The 16,375-nt window shown below is 37.8% G+C and overlaps 3 protein-coding genes across 5 annotated transcripts; 1 reads left to right on the plus strand and 2 right to left on the minus strand.

The window, feature by feature from the left end:
• Positions 1-278: 278 nt before the first annotated feature.
• LOC109010851 (probable aminotransferase ACS10) lies at positions 279-3,870 on the plus strand. Of its 3 annotated transcripts, none has more exons than XM_018991784.2 (4): positions 279-1,003; positions 1,121-1,261; positions 2,625-2,785; positions 2,870-3,870. In XM_018991784.2, the coding sequence occupies exons 1-4, from the start codon at positions 503-505 to the stop codon at positions 3,723-3,725; spliced, it is 1,659 nt and encodes a 552-aa protein (XP_018847329.1). In that variant the 5' UTR covers positions 279-502; the 3' UTR covers positions 3,726-3,870. The 3 variants fall into 3 exon arrangements, with proteins under 3 accessions (XP_018847329.1, XP_018847339.1, XP_018847348.1); XM_018991794.2 differs by having other exon boundaries at positions 853-1,013; XM_018991803.2 differs by having other exon boundaries at positions 898-1,003; positions 1,098-1,261.
• A 304-nt stretch (positions 3,871-4,174) lies between these two features.
• LOC109010864 (probable LRR receptor-like serine/threonine-protein kinase At1g12460) lies at positions 4,175-7,905 on the minus strand. Its single transcript, XM_018991814.2, has 2 exons — positions 5,874-7,905; positions 4,175-5,782 (listed from the first exon to the last, which is right to left on the minus strand). The coding sequence occupies exons 1-2, from the start codon at positions 7,043-7,045 to the stop codon at positions 4,294-4,296; spliced, it is 2,661 nt and encodes an 886-aa protein (XP_018847359.1). The 5' UTR covers positions 7,046-7,905; the 3' UTR covers positions 4,175-4,293.
• Positions 7,906-11,604: 3,699 nt separating this feature from the next.
• Positions 11,605-15,549, minus strand: LOC109010875. Its single transcript, XM_018991825.2, has 4 exons — positions 15,027-15,549; positions 13,544-13,780; positions 13,161-13,378; positions 11,605-12,171 (listed from the first exon to the last, which is right to left on the minus strand). The coding sequence occupies exons 1-4, from the start codon at positions 15,303-15,305 to the stop codon at positions 12,000-12,002; spliced, it is 906 nt and encodes a 301-aa protein (XP_018847370.1). The 5' UTR covers positions 15,306-15,549; the 3' UTR covers positions 11,605-11,999.
• Positions 15,550-16,375: the final 826 nt, after the last annotated feature.

A 16,375-nucleotide genomic window follows, 5' to 3' on the forward strand; every position in this document is an offset into this window, starting at 1 on the left:
CAAGAGGAAAAAGTACAAATTAGTCCATAAATAATACATTTGTATTGATTGTTAGGAGCCTTGTACGTCAAGCAAAAACAGTTAACCATTTATTGGGTCCTAACTCCAAAGTTGAAGAGGTTGGCTGGGTCAAGTTAGTTGTCATACACAAGTAAATAAAATATATGGATATATAGTGAAGGGTATAGGAGTAAAAACCAGGCAGTCACAAAAAAAATCCCAACGAACAAGATCCATTTTCGGCCTCAAACAAGGAAAATATAAATACCAATCGAAAAAAATTGAAAAATCGTCACTCTCACTCTTTCCCTCTCCCACACATAAGAACAAACACAAACACATACACAACGCACATCCAGTCATCCACTCCCTTTCTTCGTACTCTCCGACGGACCATCCCAATATCTACCACAAGTTTGATGTTTGAGCCCGATTACTAGCTATCCCCCCTATCGGAGTCTCTTGATTCGGATTCCGGCGAATCCTCCATGTCTTCTCCATAATGACCAGGACCCGATTCGCCTTGACTGGGACCTCCGAACAAGACACCAAGCTCACTACCACCTCCAGTCGTGGCGAAGGAGGAACCGTCATGCGAATTATAGTGCCTCTGCAAGGCGTTGTTCAAGGCAGGGGAGGCCTTTTTCTGGGCTCGGTTATACCGTGCGCGCTCTTTTACTTTCTTCAGCTCTATCTGAAACGGCATCGTTCTGCCCCAAGCACACCCCCGCCGCCGCCTAAGGATGCGGCGGCCTCCTCTTATCAGCCGTCAAGCTCGGAGGGGCAGTTGCCGGAGGTTTCTGTGCTCTCACGGTCCTTTTCTCGGATCCATCCCTCACCGAAGAGCCCGGGCGGACCTGCTTATGTGTCGTCTCGGGTTAACTTGGTTTTGAAGGGTGGAGACTCGCCGTACGATATCGGGTTGAGGAAGGTCTCGGAGGATCCATATCACGAGGCGGGTAATCCGGATGGGGTTATTCAGCTTGGCCTGGCAGAAAACAAAGTGGGTTCGGGTTGATTCCTTGTTCCTTTTTCTTATTTTTCTTTGCTTTTCATCGATGGGTTGCTTTGTATGATTTATTTGAGTATTGGATTAGTGGGTTTTCTTTGGTGGTTGTAGTTATCGCTGGACTTGGTTCGAGATTGGCTGGCGGAGAATGCGAGGGAAGCGATGCTAGGTGGAGGGAGAAATGGAGAGGAGTTGAATATTGATGGGATTGCAAGTTACCAGCCGTTTGACGGTTTGATGGAGCTGAAAGTGGTAATTCATGCAATTCTCTCCAACCTTGTGATTTTTAACGTAGTCCTCACTATTCTGTTGGTTAGGAGGTGTTGGGAGTAGTTAATGAATGTAACCCTGTGATATTTTTTGTTTGTCAATATTCGGTACACGTGTTTACGGAAGATCTAGATGAATCACTTATTTCCATTGATTCTATGAATGGAGGCTATCATCACAAGTATCCAAACGTAATAGAATTAGATACATATATTTTAAGCCATAAAGGCAGTTAAGGTTGTCCAGTCCATAACTATTGGACCAACAGAGACAATATGCCCAGAGATTTTTATTTTTATTTTTTGGTGTGGGGGGGGCGGCTACAAATGATTGTTGTAATTCATGATTATAAAACGCACATAAGATGGTAAGCCGATTCCACAAGAAAGATTACCTACTTAGATGCAACAAGATTCTCGAAATATCTCATCTTAAGTAACCTAATACAGATGCCAAGATCCTTTGGATCAATTGGCAACACTTTGGTTTCTCACTAAGAGAACCAATTATCGAATCTCCCCTCCCCCATGTCTTAAAAAAAAAAGTAACCGAATACAGACAGTTTTATCAAATGATTAGATACCTTAAACTAATAGTAAATATTTGAAATCTTTCCAAAATCCGTGAGGATCAACCATTGGTTCCATAAATTAAGAGATAAGGGAAGGAAAGCTGCCACAAGAAGAGGCAGAAGAGGGACCTGCGTACATTTAGTTTACCGTCATATGCCTACACAGTACATATCAAGTGGAAAAATAGAAATAAAACGGGCCAACCTTCTCTTCCTTCCACTGACTTGTGTTATTTTCCATCTAGTTCTGAAAGGAATCAATTCTTCCTGGGAGCATGTCCTTCCCTTAAGCCAAACTATTGAAAAGACTTATCTTCTGTTTTCTTATTGTCTTTTTCTTTCTCTCCCTCTTTCTTCTAGCAAACAAACTGTAAGGATGTTTGTTAGTGAGGACTTTCCACAGAAGTAAAAGAAAATAGATGTTTGTTTAATTGATGATGAAAAGGATGATTGTTAGTGAGGACTTTCCACAGAAGTATCAGAAAATAAAGGGGTCATTATACCAAAAGGAACAAAAACTCATAATCTGATGTGACCATAAACATAATGATAATTGCACAGGATGAAAGTACATGTAAGTCTATATCAATTGCAGGTTCCCCCTAAGAATGCAGTTCCCTGGACTAGGTTGTCCAGCAGGTTTATTAGTTTTAAGAATATGTGATATGCATTTAACACAATGAATGTGAAGTTGCATGCATATGTGTTTTTCTATCGACCTTTATGTCTTTGTTTGCAATTACTCTCTGTGTTAAAAACTATCTAGTCCTTTAGGCAGTGGCAGAATTCATGTCTCAAGTCATGGAAAAGGCAGTTTCCTTCAACCCCTCACAAATAGTTCTAACAGCTGGTGCCACCCCTGCGATTGAGATCCTTAGCTTCTGCCTAGCAGACACTGGAAATGCATTTCTTGTTCCCACACCATATTACCCTTGGTAATTATTTATTTGTGTTTAAAATTTCTCTTTAGGTAACAAGTTATCTAGTGAGAATACTGAACATTTGAACACAATATGCAGTTTTGATAGGGATGTAAAATGGCGAACTGGCGTGGAGATAATACCCGTTCCCTGTCGCAGTGGTGACAACTTCAGCTTAAGTATAACGGCTCTTGACAGAGCATTCAACCAGGCAAAGAAACGTGGTACAAAAGTTCGTGGGATTATCATATCAAACCCCTCAAATCCTGTGGGAAATCTGCTTAATCGGGAGACACTGTATGGCCTTCTGGACTTTGCCAGAGAGAAGAACATACATATTGTCTCAAATGAAATATTTGCTGGATCCACGCATGGAAATAAAGAGTTTGTGAGCATGGCAGAAATAATTGATTTGGAAGATTTTGACCGGAACAGGGTTCATATTGTGTATGGTCTATCCAAAGACCTCTCTCTTCCAGGTTTTAGGGTGGGCGTTATCTACTCCTTCAATGAGAATGTTCTGGCTGCTGCTAAAAAGTTGACTAGGTTCTCTTCCATTTCGGCACCATCCCAGCGCTTACTCATCTCAATGCTTTCAGATACAAAATTCATTCAGCAGTTCATTGATATCAACAGAGGGAGGCTCCGAGGAATGTATGTAAAGTTTGTGGCAGGGTTGAAGCAATTGGGAATAGAGTGCATAAAGAGCAACGGGGGTTTCTACTGTTGGGCTGACATGCGTGGGTTAATCCGCTCCTACAGTGAGAAAGGCGAGCTGGAGCTCTGGGATAAATTATTGAATGTAGCTAAGGTAAATGTAACTCCCGGATCTTCTTGTCACTGTATTGAACCTGGATGGTTTCGGTTCTGTTTCACTACATTGACCCAAAAAGATATTCCTGTTGTTATGGAACGAATTCGGAAAATTTCCGAAACCTGTAAATACCCTAGTTGAAATGCTTTTGCTTCATTCTATACGGTTAGATTTCTTGTTAGGGGCTGAACAAGCCCCAACTCTGGATCCTATGGGAAGTTCAATGATTATAAGTTTCCTCAGGTTTATAGTGACTTCTGAAATGTTATTGCTGCTTAATGTGCTAGTACTGGTGTTTATAAAGCCACCATTTAAGAATTTTCAACAGCAATCCGTTAAAAGTTATGCCTTTTTTTTTTTTTCAATCGTATCAGATGGATTCCCATAGATTATTGTTTAAAGATACTTCCAGGGAGATGCACCCGTGGCAATCTTGCTCTGATATTCCAGAGTGTGCCGGCGCTGAGGGGAAAAATTATGAACTGGAAGAATTTCTTGGTTTATTTAGTATCTAAACAATAATCGAATGATTTTATTGCAAAAAAATGATAAATGTCATGAACAATTAATGATGATAACTCAGAAACAAATACAAAAGAATGAATTTTCTAGTTCTTAGATTTGTTAAATGAGCAACTCCTTTGTTGGCAGCTAGATTACACTAATCATATTGAACTTGTAGGTTGTCCAATAAACCATTTAATGTACACTAATCATATTGACCCAATCCATTTCTGATAGATTCAAGAACTTGGACAACCTCTGCCATGCTTGGTCTCCTTGAAGGAACCTCAGATGTGCAAATGAGCCCCAACTTCATAACCTGAATAAGCTCATTCTCTGCAAAACCACGCAAACTTCTATCAAAACAATCTGAAGCGGAGCCACTCTCCAACAATGCCCTAACATATTCACACAGAACCACCACCTCATTTGCTCTTGGACTCTCGACTGGTTTCCTGCCTGTAACCAGCTCCAAAAGAATAACTCCAAAGCTATAAACATCACATTTCTCACTCACTCTCAAACTTTGAGCCAACTCAGGCGCAACATATCCAACTGCATTATGGAATTTAGTTAAACCGTAGTTATCCAAAATAGGAAGCAATTTTCCCAACCCATAATCTGACAGCTTAGCCTCATAATTCTCGTCTAAGAGTATGTTAGTCGATTTGATGTTGAGATGAAGAACTTGAGGTCTACAGTCATGGTGAAGGTAAGCTAGGGCTCTTGCTGTTCCAAGAGCGACATGAAACCTCCTAGACCAAAATAATGCAGTATTGCTGCCACCAGTACTGGTGCCCGCATAATTAAGCCCATGAAGATTATCATACAGATTCCCGTTTTGGACAAATTCAGATAGAATCAACTGCATTGTTGAGGACCAGTAGTAACCCTGGAAAGCAACCAGATTTGGGTGTCGAAGGTTTCCTAGCTGCCCAATTTCTTGCTCAAATTCATCTTGGTTTCTGATCCTTCCCAGAGTGTCAAGCTTCTTCACTGCAATTGAGATTCCACCTTCAAAATTGGTCCTGTAGACGGTTCCAATTGACCCACCACCAATCAGACACTCCTTGTCAAGCAAAGCTTTGGTGCCAGCCTCCCAATCTTCATACTTAGAGGGCAAACTCTTGCTGAAGAGAACCAGCTTCCCAATTATTACATTTGATTCTGTTGAACCTAGGGGTGTGCTCTCGACAACCACTGTTTCATCTACTTGTTTCCTTCGGCGAACCTTGATGCTCATGATGGATACCACACAGACCCCAGTAAGGATCAGTGCAGCAGCAACAATTGCGACAATGACAGAATTACTCAGGACCTTTGTTTTCCTCTGTGCAGAAGTTGTGCCATTGCCATTTGCTGAGCAAGATGTATCCAAGGGGGTGCCACAGAGCAGGGGATTGTTAAAAAATGCAGGTGGACCAAAATGCTGGAGAGCTGAAGGAATGGTGCCTGAGAGGCGGTTGTAGGAGACATTAAAATGAGTTAACATTTTCAGATTTCCAAGAGAAGAAGGGATTGAACCAGAAAGTAAATTTTGTGACAGATCCAGAAATTGGAGGTTTGAAATTCTTCCAATACTTGAAGGGATGTTCCCGTTGAGCCGGTTTCCATGTAGGTCAAGGACTACTAGGTAAGTCATGTTGGAAAGGGTGTCAGGAATTTCTCCTTCTAAAGCATTGCCAGAAACATCCCTGCAGAAACATATTAGGATTTTTTTCATCAGTTTGAGTCAAAGCAGTTTAATTACAATGGAGAATAACTTGAGAAGGCAATTGAACTCACAGCTCAAGAAGAAACCTGCAATTGCTTATATCACCAGGAATTTCGCCAACAAGCTTGAGATTGTGCAAATCCAGAACCTGAAGCAGCTCAATGCTTCCCAACTCCTTTGGAACGGTCCCGCCTATCGAATTGCTACCCAATCTAATCACCAAAAGCATCTCCATACCTCCAATTTCCGCAGGGATACTGCCATTCAGCCTGTTATATGCCAAATCAAGAACTTTGAGACTTCTACAGTTTGTAATGCTCAATGGAATTTGCCCGTCCAAATTATTTGCTGAAGCATCCAGAAACTCCATTCTCTCACTGCAGGTTGTCAAGTCGGGAATCTCCCCATAAAACCCATTATGAGATATATTAAATAAAGAAATATTTTTTGATCCAAGAATGCCAAATGGTGCCAACCCAGAAAACATATTGCTACCAAGATCCAATACTTTCAAGTTCTGGCATGCCGAAATCTGGTCTTCAACATTACCCGATAACACATTGCTTCTTAAAATCATGTACTTCAACACTGGAATAGTACGACAGACTTCAGAAGGAACGACACCACTGAGATTATTGAAAGAGAAATCAAACCCTTCAAGGTTCATGCAGTTCACAATTGAGGCAGGAATGTAACCTGAAAGATTGTTTTGGGACAGAGAAACATACTTTGTTTTATAACAGTACTTGAATAAAGCTGACGGTATCTCCCCAGTAAAATCATTCCTCGACAAATCTAGAAATCGAATACTTGGTAAATCACCAATAAACTCCGGTATTGACCCAGATAACGCATTGGAACTCAAATTGATCTTCCAGAGTGTCTGAATGTCAGCATATTCTTGTGGAATAATGCCCGAAAAGCGATTCCCAAACAATGTCAAAATCCTCAAAGATTTCAAACCCGACAAGGCCGGAGATAATACCCCAGCAAGACTATTGTTCCACAACAGAATCCTTTCTACGAATCCGGCCGAATTACAGAACACACCACGGTAATCTTGGCAAGGGTCCCCACTCAAAACCCAGGAACTTAAGCTATTGTATGGATCATTGGTGATATTCCCCTTGAATTCAAGCAAAATATCTTTCTCGGTTACTGTTGAAACCGTAGCAATTCCGAGAAAGCAAGAGAGAAAGCACAAAAGAGCATGAGAAAGACGGAATTGATAGAGTATTCTCATGCTCGCAAAACTCGGCTGGCAATTAAAAGGGTCTATCCATTTGGCATTATGGTAGTTGGATCCAATTGAGATTAAGATCTGGGTTTTCTAGCTACTGTGCTTGGAATGTAACAATTGCTTGAGTATGAGAAATACAGCATCACGATGACGACAAAATAACATGATGTTTCTGACGGAAGTTTAACCCAAAAAAACACCCAAATATCGAACACGTTAATTGCAGCAAAGATTGAAAAAATGCAAGTACCTAGAGCAATGTGGTCTTTTGCTTCTGGGTCATCTCAGTGAAGCCTGAGTAACAAAGATCTGAGTCTCTCTCCTTTTTTGGGGCTGAATCCAAGTGAGAAAAAAAAAACCGAGCTTGCAAAGTGAGAGAAGAGAAGGAATGGAAGGCAGGCAAGCATGCGAGTGAATGCAATGGAAGTGGTGAAATATAGTAACTGCTGTCTTGGCTGGAAAGGAAGCAGATGATCCAAATTTAATACTAACAGCATTTAAAAATCCTGTATTTAGCGGTTGCCACCAACTGAAGCTGAACCACGTGCATGTCCATCTCTCTCTCACTCTCTGTTTCCGAAGACTTTCTTTTTTAAACAATGATAAGCATCAAACAATGAAACCCAATCTGTCCTGCTCTCTCTCTCTCTCTCTCCCTCCCTCATAACTCATAAACACCGTGTAGGGCCTTTGTTCACTGAAACCCAGCATTTATTCTCTCTCACCAACCACGCCAACACTGCCATAATCACCACCACACAGACCACCATCACTATTACTACTACAAGGATAGGATACAAAGACACTCAAACAGACGAGTAAAAAAAGAGAGAAGAAGAGGAAGAGGAAGAGGGGGCTTTTTGCCTGCTTGTCGGTATGTACCGTTTGACACTTTGACGAGCAGGGCCTTTGCTTTTTTTTGCATTCAACTTTCTTTCTATCCGTTTCGATTGTGACTTTGGGAAGACATTCGTTGTTTTCTTTATCGTTTTTGTTCATAATTATTTAAGTTTTTAGCTGAAGTTAAGCATAGGAAGCTTTTTTATCACGTTTTCATATTATCTTATTATTATAATTTTTTTAAATTTTAAAATAATAATAATATTAAAAAAATAATATTTTATTCAACTTTTAATTTTTTTCTTAATTCATTCTTAATTCATTTCATCTCAAATCACTATCTAAACCGCATCTAAGCCTTATGTCCTCCAGAGCTTTTTTGCAATTTACGTCACATATTACATCTTAAATTGTTAAAACTTACCAATAGCACTTTTATCTAATGCTCATCTATTCAGAGCGAGATTACATGCACTCTTGGGGATTAAAAATAAGAAACAAAAAAAAAAATTTGTATGGTTTTCTTTTATAAAGAAAATTCTATAAGAAGGAACAATTAAAAATTGGTAGAAAACAAGTAAAGGATTTAAAGTGAGGGAGAGATAGGCACTACAATGAATATTACAATAATTATACTTGAATAATACAAGTAGATGTATTAATACACTACTTATCGTGGGATCTTATTACAATTTGAAAAAATAAAATAAAATCAAAATTCTAATTTCTATCATAATTAATATGGAAGACTTTTATATCAACAGTATATTAAGTGTATTAAAAATTAAACTTGTAAATAGATCTGTTCGATCGTATCGACTTAAAAAAATAAAATTTGTATTGCATATGAAAGATAATGATACTTTCTAAGTAGTGTTATTTTATAAAAATATTATTAATTTAAAATAAAATGTTGTAATAAAATGTATATGTGTGTAAAAAATGTAGCAAGAAAGGAAGAGCCTGAGAGTGAGGGCCGGGGTAGGGTTTGAGATACGGCTGCCTACTAAAGCCGCAATAAATGACTTACTCATAATAAATGTACGTTTAAAAGCTCTCTCTCTCTCTATATATATATATATATATATATGGAAAATGGAAAAATGGTCTCTGGTCCCCAAACAGTGACCACATTACTCTGCTACTTTAAAGCACTTTAACATGTCTCCGAGGTGGGGCAATGCCAACCATTTCACACGCGCCATTGATTCCCGTGCACGTCACCTCTCTCAGTCGTATGTCCATACTCAAGGGCGCGTGTTAAAAATATAATCTTGCAGTTACTGTGTGTTAATTATAATCAGGAAGGTTTTTCGTGTTCATATTTGAGAGAATGTAATGAATAATAAAGAAAATCACACGACTTTAGATTGATGAGATTTGAAAAAGAGAATGTTTGGATTGAAAACTTTCTGAGACGTGACAATTGAAATATATTATTTTAGTGAAATATTTTAGTTGCACATATATTTTACAAAATAAAATTTATAGCAATGACATGATTTAAGATAGAATGAGAATGAGTTGATATGAAAATTAAATAAAATATTATTTTTTAATATTATTATTATTTTTAGATTTGAAAAAATTAAATTTTTTATTATATTTTACGTGAAAATTTATAAAAATTATAATAATAAGATGATATGAATTAAAAAATTTTCAATCCAAACCGAACTCTAATGTCATATTATAAAATTATTATTATTATAAAATAGATCTAATGCATATCACAAATCTATCTATTAAAACAGCAGGAGGAATTGAGGAGCGTCCTGTAATCACCTAACTCTAGATCTAATTGGTGAATGTGTATTCAAATGTTCACCTACTCTTTTTATGTACATTTTATTAATCACCTAACTCTAAGCTTGCCTGTGTGAGTTTCCACTTTGCAGGATCTCTGCTCATGAGCATTTTGTAATATAGCATTGAGTTTCTGACATGGGACAATATTATAGGGCATACGTGCCTTTCAGCTTGTTTGGTATATAATGGGACAATATTATTCGAATATCTTTTTTGTGCAATGGGCATGCTTCAACTCAAAGGTATTTCTATTGCATTTTGACCAATTCTATCTGGCGAAAACCTGTCCCAATAGGGATGTTTCAACTGCCATAAAAAGAAGTTATTACACAAACCATTCTATTTTATGAATTTATGAATGAATTAGGTGCATTTGGATGTTAAACTGAACTCAATTGAACTGAACTCAATTATATTTATGAATAATAGTGAGTTGAGTAGTAGAAAGAGTTATATGGAGCCCATTGATATTGAATTTAAAGTGTATTTAGATGTTAATATGAGTTTAATATTTTTTATGGAAAGTTGAAAAAGATTATGAATCCCACGTATAAAAATATGTTAAGTTGAAAAAAGTTATGAGTCCCACGTGTAAGGAAGTTTTGAGTTGAGATAAGTTTAGTAACTTGAGAGTTAATTATTTAGATGTTAGATTCAGTTTAATATTAGACTGAATTCAGCTGAGTTTTGTAATCAAACGTAACTTAATATATATATATAAATTTAAAAAAAAAAAAAAGTTAAATCAGTCAAACTCGCATATCTTAATGCAGTACTTAAGTGATTAATATATGAAACCACTTAAAATACATAGGGTCGTCGCCTGAGAATCAATAATATCTTTTATTGTAGTGATTTTCCTTAAATTTTGAGTGCTGATAATGTTTATTATTTTGAAGATCCCATTAATTTATATGTCGAAAAGTAAAATCGTCACTCACACGAAAACTAGAGTTGGAGAATTGCATGCGAGATATTAATGAAGGAAAATGAGTGCACGACAGATATGAAGAGAAGCTAATCCGATTCTGCTGCAATCATAACAATGGCCATCCTCGCATGATCATTACTACACACGATCTATTTTCATATGTGGATATCAGATAAATAAAGCCTTCTCCAGAACATAGTTTTTCTTGCAAAATTATAGAAGACATTCATATAATTGATGATGCACCTGTGACCTTGAGCAATGACTGCAATAACCTTTGTAGATGATGCACCTAATCTAAAAAACATGCAATGATCTCAGTCTATAAAAAGGAAGAGCAAAATCAATGCTAGTGATATATGGCAAGTGTTGTCAATAAACTGGTTCACCCAAATTTCATTAACATAAAAATAAAAAAGAAATGCTTTGTATTACCCTCTCATCCTATTTTTATCTCAATGTTGACTTGATGTTTCCTATTAACTTTTGAATTTATTATTTTCAACTAAATGCTTTTCATCCATGTAAAAATACTGGTCAATAATAACAGTTGAGACTTGAGAAAGCACATGATTCCAATGAAATTTTATATAAATCAGAAACTCACCTCCTTGTACAGTAATAATCATGTGGCGTGGGTACACTGTAAGTCCTTGCTGATATTGGAATACTGATGTATAAGAAAGCCGACATGTTCACATGCCTTATAAAATTCACCTGAATTCTGATGGGACAATCTACCGGTGGTTGTCAGTAGTAAGGTAGGATGAGATAATTTTAGATAAAAATTTAAAGTTAAATAAAATATTATTTTTATTTTAAAATTTAAAAAAAATTAAATTATTTATTATGAAAATTTGAAAAAACTGTAATGATAAAACGAAACCGTTTCTATATCTATAGAGAATCCAAGTGGCCTAGGCCACATCATATACTTGGGTATAGCTCTCTCTCTCTCTCTCTCTCAATAAAAGAATTAAAAAAACTAAAAAATCTGTAGAACATTACACATGGTCTACAACAAGACAACATGGAACATTTAATTTCAGCCTGTCCAAGTCAATTTGAGCCCTATTAAAGCATAACCGTTCAATCATATACAAACGAGGATTGAGGAAGAAAGCAATTTTTGAGAGAATGAATGCTGTGTCAACATATATGTCAATCATGTTAGATGTGTCTGTCTTGGCTTCTACTCCGTTGTTCCCTACCACACTGCTTACATAGCATCAATTAATCATATATACCAACCACTCCCATGGATGAAGTCGTTTTGATAAATAAAGCCTCACCCAGAAATGCACCATGTTTAACATGCAACTCTGAACAAGCCCGTGGAAGATGGTTTTCGCCTAACCCAAACTAGGACCAGAAGCTTTACTGCAATAATAACTCGTCTTCATTCTGTAGTCCCTTGAGCTGCCTTTTCGCGTACAGTGTGAAGAAAATAGTGGTAGCCACAGTTGCAGCAAAACCAACAACATTAAAGACAATTTGTTGGGCTGAAAGGGAGTGCCGCTCATCTGCCAATGTCCCTATAAGGATTCCACTGCAATGAGACAAGGTGACAATTAGTCAGGAGATTATGAAATGTGCATATCATCTAAATTCCATCTTTGCAACCCGGCAATGTAAGGTGCTTACATGAGGAAAGAAAAGGAGTGATATTGTAAGTCTGGACTATATATAGGAGGAAAATATTAACCAGCTGCAAAGTTGTTCAGTTAATAACCAATAACCAAATGCTAGGAATTTTTCTTTCAGTTGGTCGAGCATTGTAATCTTTTCCCTTTTCTTTTTCAATGTTTCCCATAACTAACGGCACCCCACATCTTTCCATTTTCTGTCCAAATTTTGCTCATAACCACCCCACAATTATGAATAAGACTGTGCATGACTTTCAAAATGAAGGTCATCATAACACGGACTGACATAAGATCTTTTTTATCAGATGAAGAAAGCAGCAGTTCTTCTGCCAAATAAAACTGCACGTGGATGACAATCACCCCGGCTTGAGAAGGAAGCAATAGGAAGAACGAGGGAACACAAGTAACAAGGCCCTCATGGAGATGTATCGGGGCCCAACAGGTCACTAGTTCACAATCATTTTTATCTGACACGTTGGTTTAAGCCCAAAGCCAGCCACAAGACAATTTTTTCAGTTGGCAAAATTCTTGGAAATAGAGAAATCTGTTTTGCTTTGAGACAGTTAGAAAGCAGCCAACAAGTGCAAACTGTACAAACCAAGTAGTATGAAAGAATGAAAACTCCATGTTTATCTATGCAACATATTGACTTCAGCCATATATGGTCCTTCTGTGTTGGCAAGTGTGCATCTTTAATTAGAATCACCATCATAAATTTGAAACCACGGCATGGGTCACACTCAAGCAAAAGCAGGTCAAAGAAACCTGGAAATTTTCTTTTCAAGGAACGATAGACCATATGCAAGTCAACTAGAAAAAAATTCACAAAGGTATGAATAGTATTAATCAAAATAGTAAAAGAAAAAAGCTGAGAGATAGAGAGATTAATTACGTGTAGATTGCAACAAATATTTCCGGTATAATCCCCACCAATGACCCCAAGATGTAAGGACCATACTTAACATTTGTCGCCACAGCACAGTAGTTATATATGATGTAAGGGAAAGGAGAAATCCTGATTAATGCCACAGCTCGGAACTGATGAAACCAATTTCCCTCACCAGCTGCTCTTAGTACAGAAGCCCTCTTTGGATACTTTTCCAGCCACCCCTGTGTAAGAACAATAAATGTTGAGTTACACTAAAATACAGACACTCGGATGCCCATATATAGGAACACACTCCCACTTGAAACACACAGGTGCGCAGAAAGAGGGAGGGGGAGGGTAAAAATCAATAAATAATGTAAAGAGCATCTTTGACACAAAGTACGCACTTGAATTTTATGATAGAAAAGAGAGCCAATGAAAAATGGGAGTGATACACCAACAGCCACCGCTGATATGATTAGTAAAAATCCGTAGCCATAACCAAAAGTCATCCCTGCTACCCACATAGAGGGTGAAGATGGTAAAAGTACGGCAGGGAATAATGCCAAAGAAGCAAAGACCAGAACAGCCAGAACTGGAGTACTGAATGTTGTTGTCTCCCAATTTATAATTGGGATAATCTCCTGTAAAACATTAGGTCATTAGACAAGGTAGAAAGAGATGAAAACAAATTTATCTCTTGAAGCATTATTCACTATAAATATGAAGACCTCCTTCCCAAATATGTTGGTATCAGCAACTAGTAGAATGCCCCAATCTATAAGAATTGGTTATAATCAACACTGCATATCAATCAGCAAAAAGACCAAATACAACATACCCAATAATTTGTATTGCATCATCAAATTTTTAAGGTGAACAAATTATCATATGATGAACAAGCTTCGCTACATCAAATCAAGAATTCATGTTGAGATTTTATAACTCGCCAACACCATTATAATGCATAAAAAGTCTAATTTAGCAGACTTGAATGCTTATTGTAACTTATCGTGACCACGTTATTGATATCAACAACATTGTCACAGTTTCATTATACATAGACCACAAGAAGGAACCCCCTAATTATAATCCAAAAATCTACTACGTAATTTCTTACTTCATCAAAACTACCCATTTTTACATATTATCTTACAACTCTCCTTCCCTTAAGATGCAAGATAAGCTATCTCCATTGAAAATAAGAGCCGTTTTCACAGAGTCCCCTTTTAACCAGAGTTTTTCAAAAGCCTCATAGAGCAAAATCACAGACCAGCAACAAAAATCCCAAATATTTTTTTTGATAAGTAATAATTTTATTCAAAAAAAAAAGCATAAGCCCAAGTACACAGGACGTATACAAAGGAAACACCTACAACTTCCAAAAACGAAAAGAAAAACTAACACCAGAAAACTAAAACAAAAGCAGAAAATTATCCTCCATTACAAAAGCTTTAACCCAAAAACTCAAAGTGCTCAAGAACAAATCCCTAAGCTCTCCCAATGAGCGTTCTTTATCTTCGAAGCATCTCCCATTTCGTTTGAAACATATATTAGAACTAAAATATAATTACCCAAGGAATTTGATGATGATGCGGTGTGCACATTTAAAAGTGACCCAATCCCAACGGGAAAATAGTTTTAAAAAATCAAATAAAAATCATAATCATCAGCCCTTGGCCCATTCACGGTCACAAAAACGTTCGAGTGCACGAGTAAAATAACCTTTTTCCCATGTATTCGATTTAACCCACAACAACCTGCCAAAACGCCAGGAAACGGGTTGTTCAACAAGGATCCATTGTGCAAAAGCCCCAATTCTACAACTTACGTCTCATCCACGCATAACTAAAGGCAAAAGGAGCAATCAAATTCACATAGAAAACCGACCTTATCCATGAAAAAGGGTCCGACCCATTTGATACAAACCGCAGCCAACAGGCCGATGGAGATACAAAGGACCAACAACTTGACCCAGTACCACAAACACCCTCCTCTTCTCGGAGACGAAGGCTCCCCCACCCCACCAAAACCTTCCTCGGTTTCCCGATCGTGAGGACCCTGCTTCAATTTCACGTAGTCCCCATTGTTAGCGTCGCCCCCAACTCTCAGACACAGTTCCGGCACCACCTCATCACCCCCAGCTTCTTCCTCCCGATACGTCATCATAAACTCTCGAAATTCGGTGGCACGAAAAGCCCTCTACCTCCTCTTGAAGAATCTGGAACCCTAGCAGAGATGCAATGTAGGAACCGTACGAGGAACAACCGGAGGTAGAGATGCTAAGCGAGGGAGACTGGTGGATGCGAGAGAGCGAGGAGGTTATCGATGAATAAAAGAAACAAAACGTACAAACTTCCCCCGGGACATAAACATTGGTTAAAATCCTACTCCTACCGAGAATATCCACACAGAGTGGCTGAGTGGGTACGATTCTTACTTTTATTTATTTATTTATTTTTAATAACTTTATTAATTATTTTATTTTATTTTTAAAAAATGTTTAAGACGTTTAAAGATATATTTTTAATAAATAAATAAATTTACATTATCGGTGAGATTCGGGGTGGGTGGGGGGGAGCAACACCCTAAAAAGTAAAACGAAATCAAAATTACCAGACTGCCATCATATAAACGACGTAGTTGCAGTAGTTTCGATGGTACGTGTCACAAACACCTAGCGACTCAGTAGCACAGGTGTGATGACTTTGTGGCTATGGGGTGTAGCGTGATTGGCCTGTCGTGGATTCACCGTCACGGAAGGTGTGGCCGTGGGGCTCACTGCTTTTCCACTTTTTAATGGATATTTTCTTTTGCCGAGTTAGTGAGTGGGCCGGTGGTGGGTTGACTCGCTGTTTATTGATTTTTGTGAAGCCTGACGCGACATTACAGAGGTTTTTTCTTTCGTGTTTTCTCGAAAGAATGTCACAGATACAGATACTTTCGTCGACCGACACCTGGGTGATGCTTTCAGAAAAGCAATAGGATCGTGACGCGTGTACAGAAAGCTGGCCCCAACAAAAGCAATGGTATAGTAATTGGATTGATTAATATAATGTTATCCACAATTTGATTATTCTTTCAGTTGTTGTCTTCCTTTTGTGTGCCGGAAAAAACAAGTGAAGAGGTCCAAGAAAACTAGAAAATGGAGGATGCCTTCTAAGCTTGAACTTTCTACCAAATATTAAATTCAAGCAACAAATACCTCATTTTCATAAAACGGTCCACACATTTAGAAT

The sequence above is a fragment of the Juglans regia genome, chromosome 2 (genome assembly GCF_001411555.2).
Source record: "Juglans regia cultivar Chandler chromosome 2, Walnut 2.0, whole genome shotgun sequence".
Lineage (NCBI taxonomy): Eukaryota > Viridiplantae > Streptophyta > Magnoliopsida > Fagales > Juglandaceae > Juglans > Juglans regia.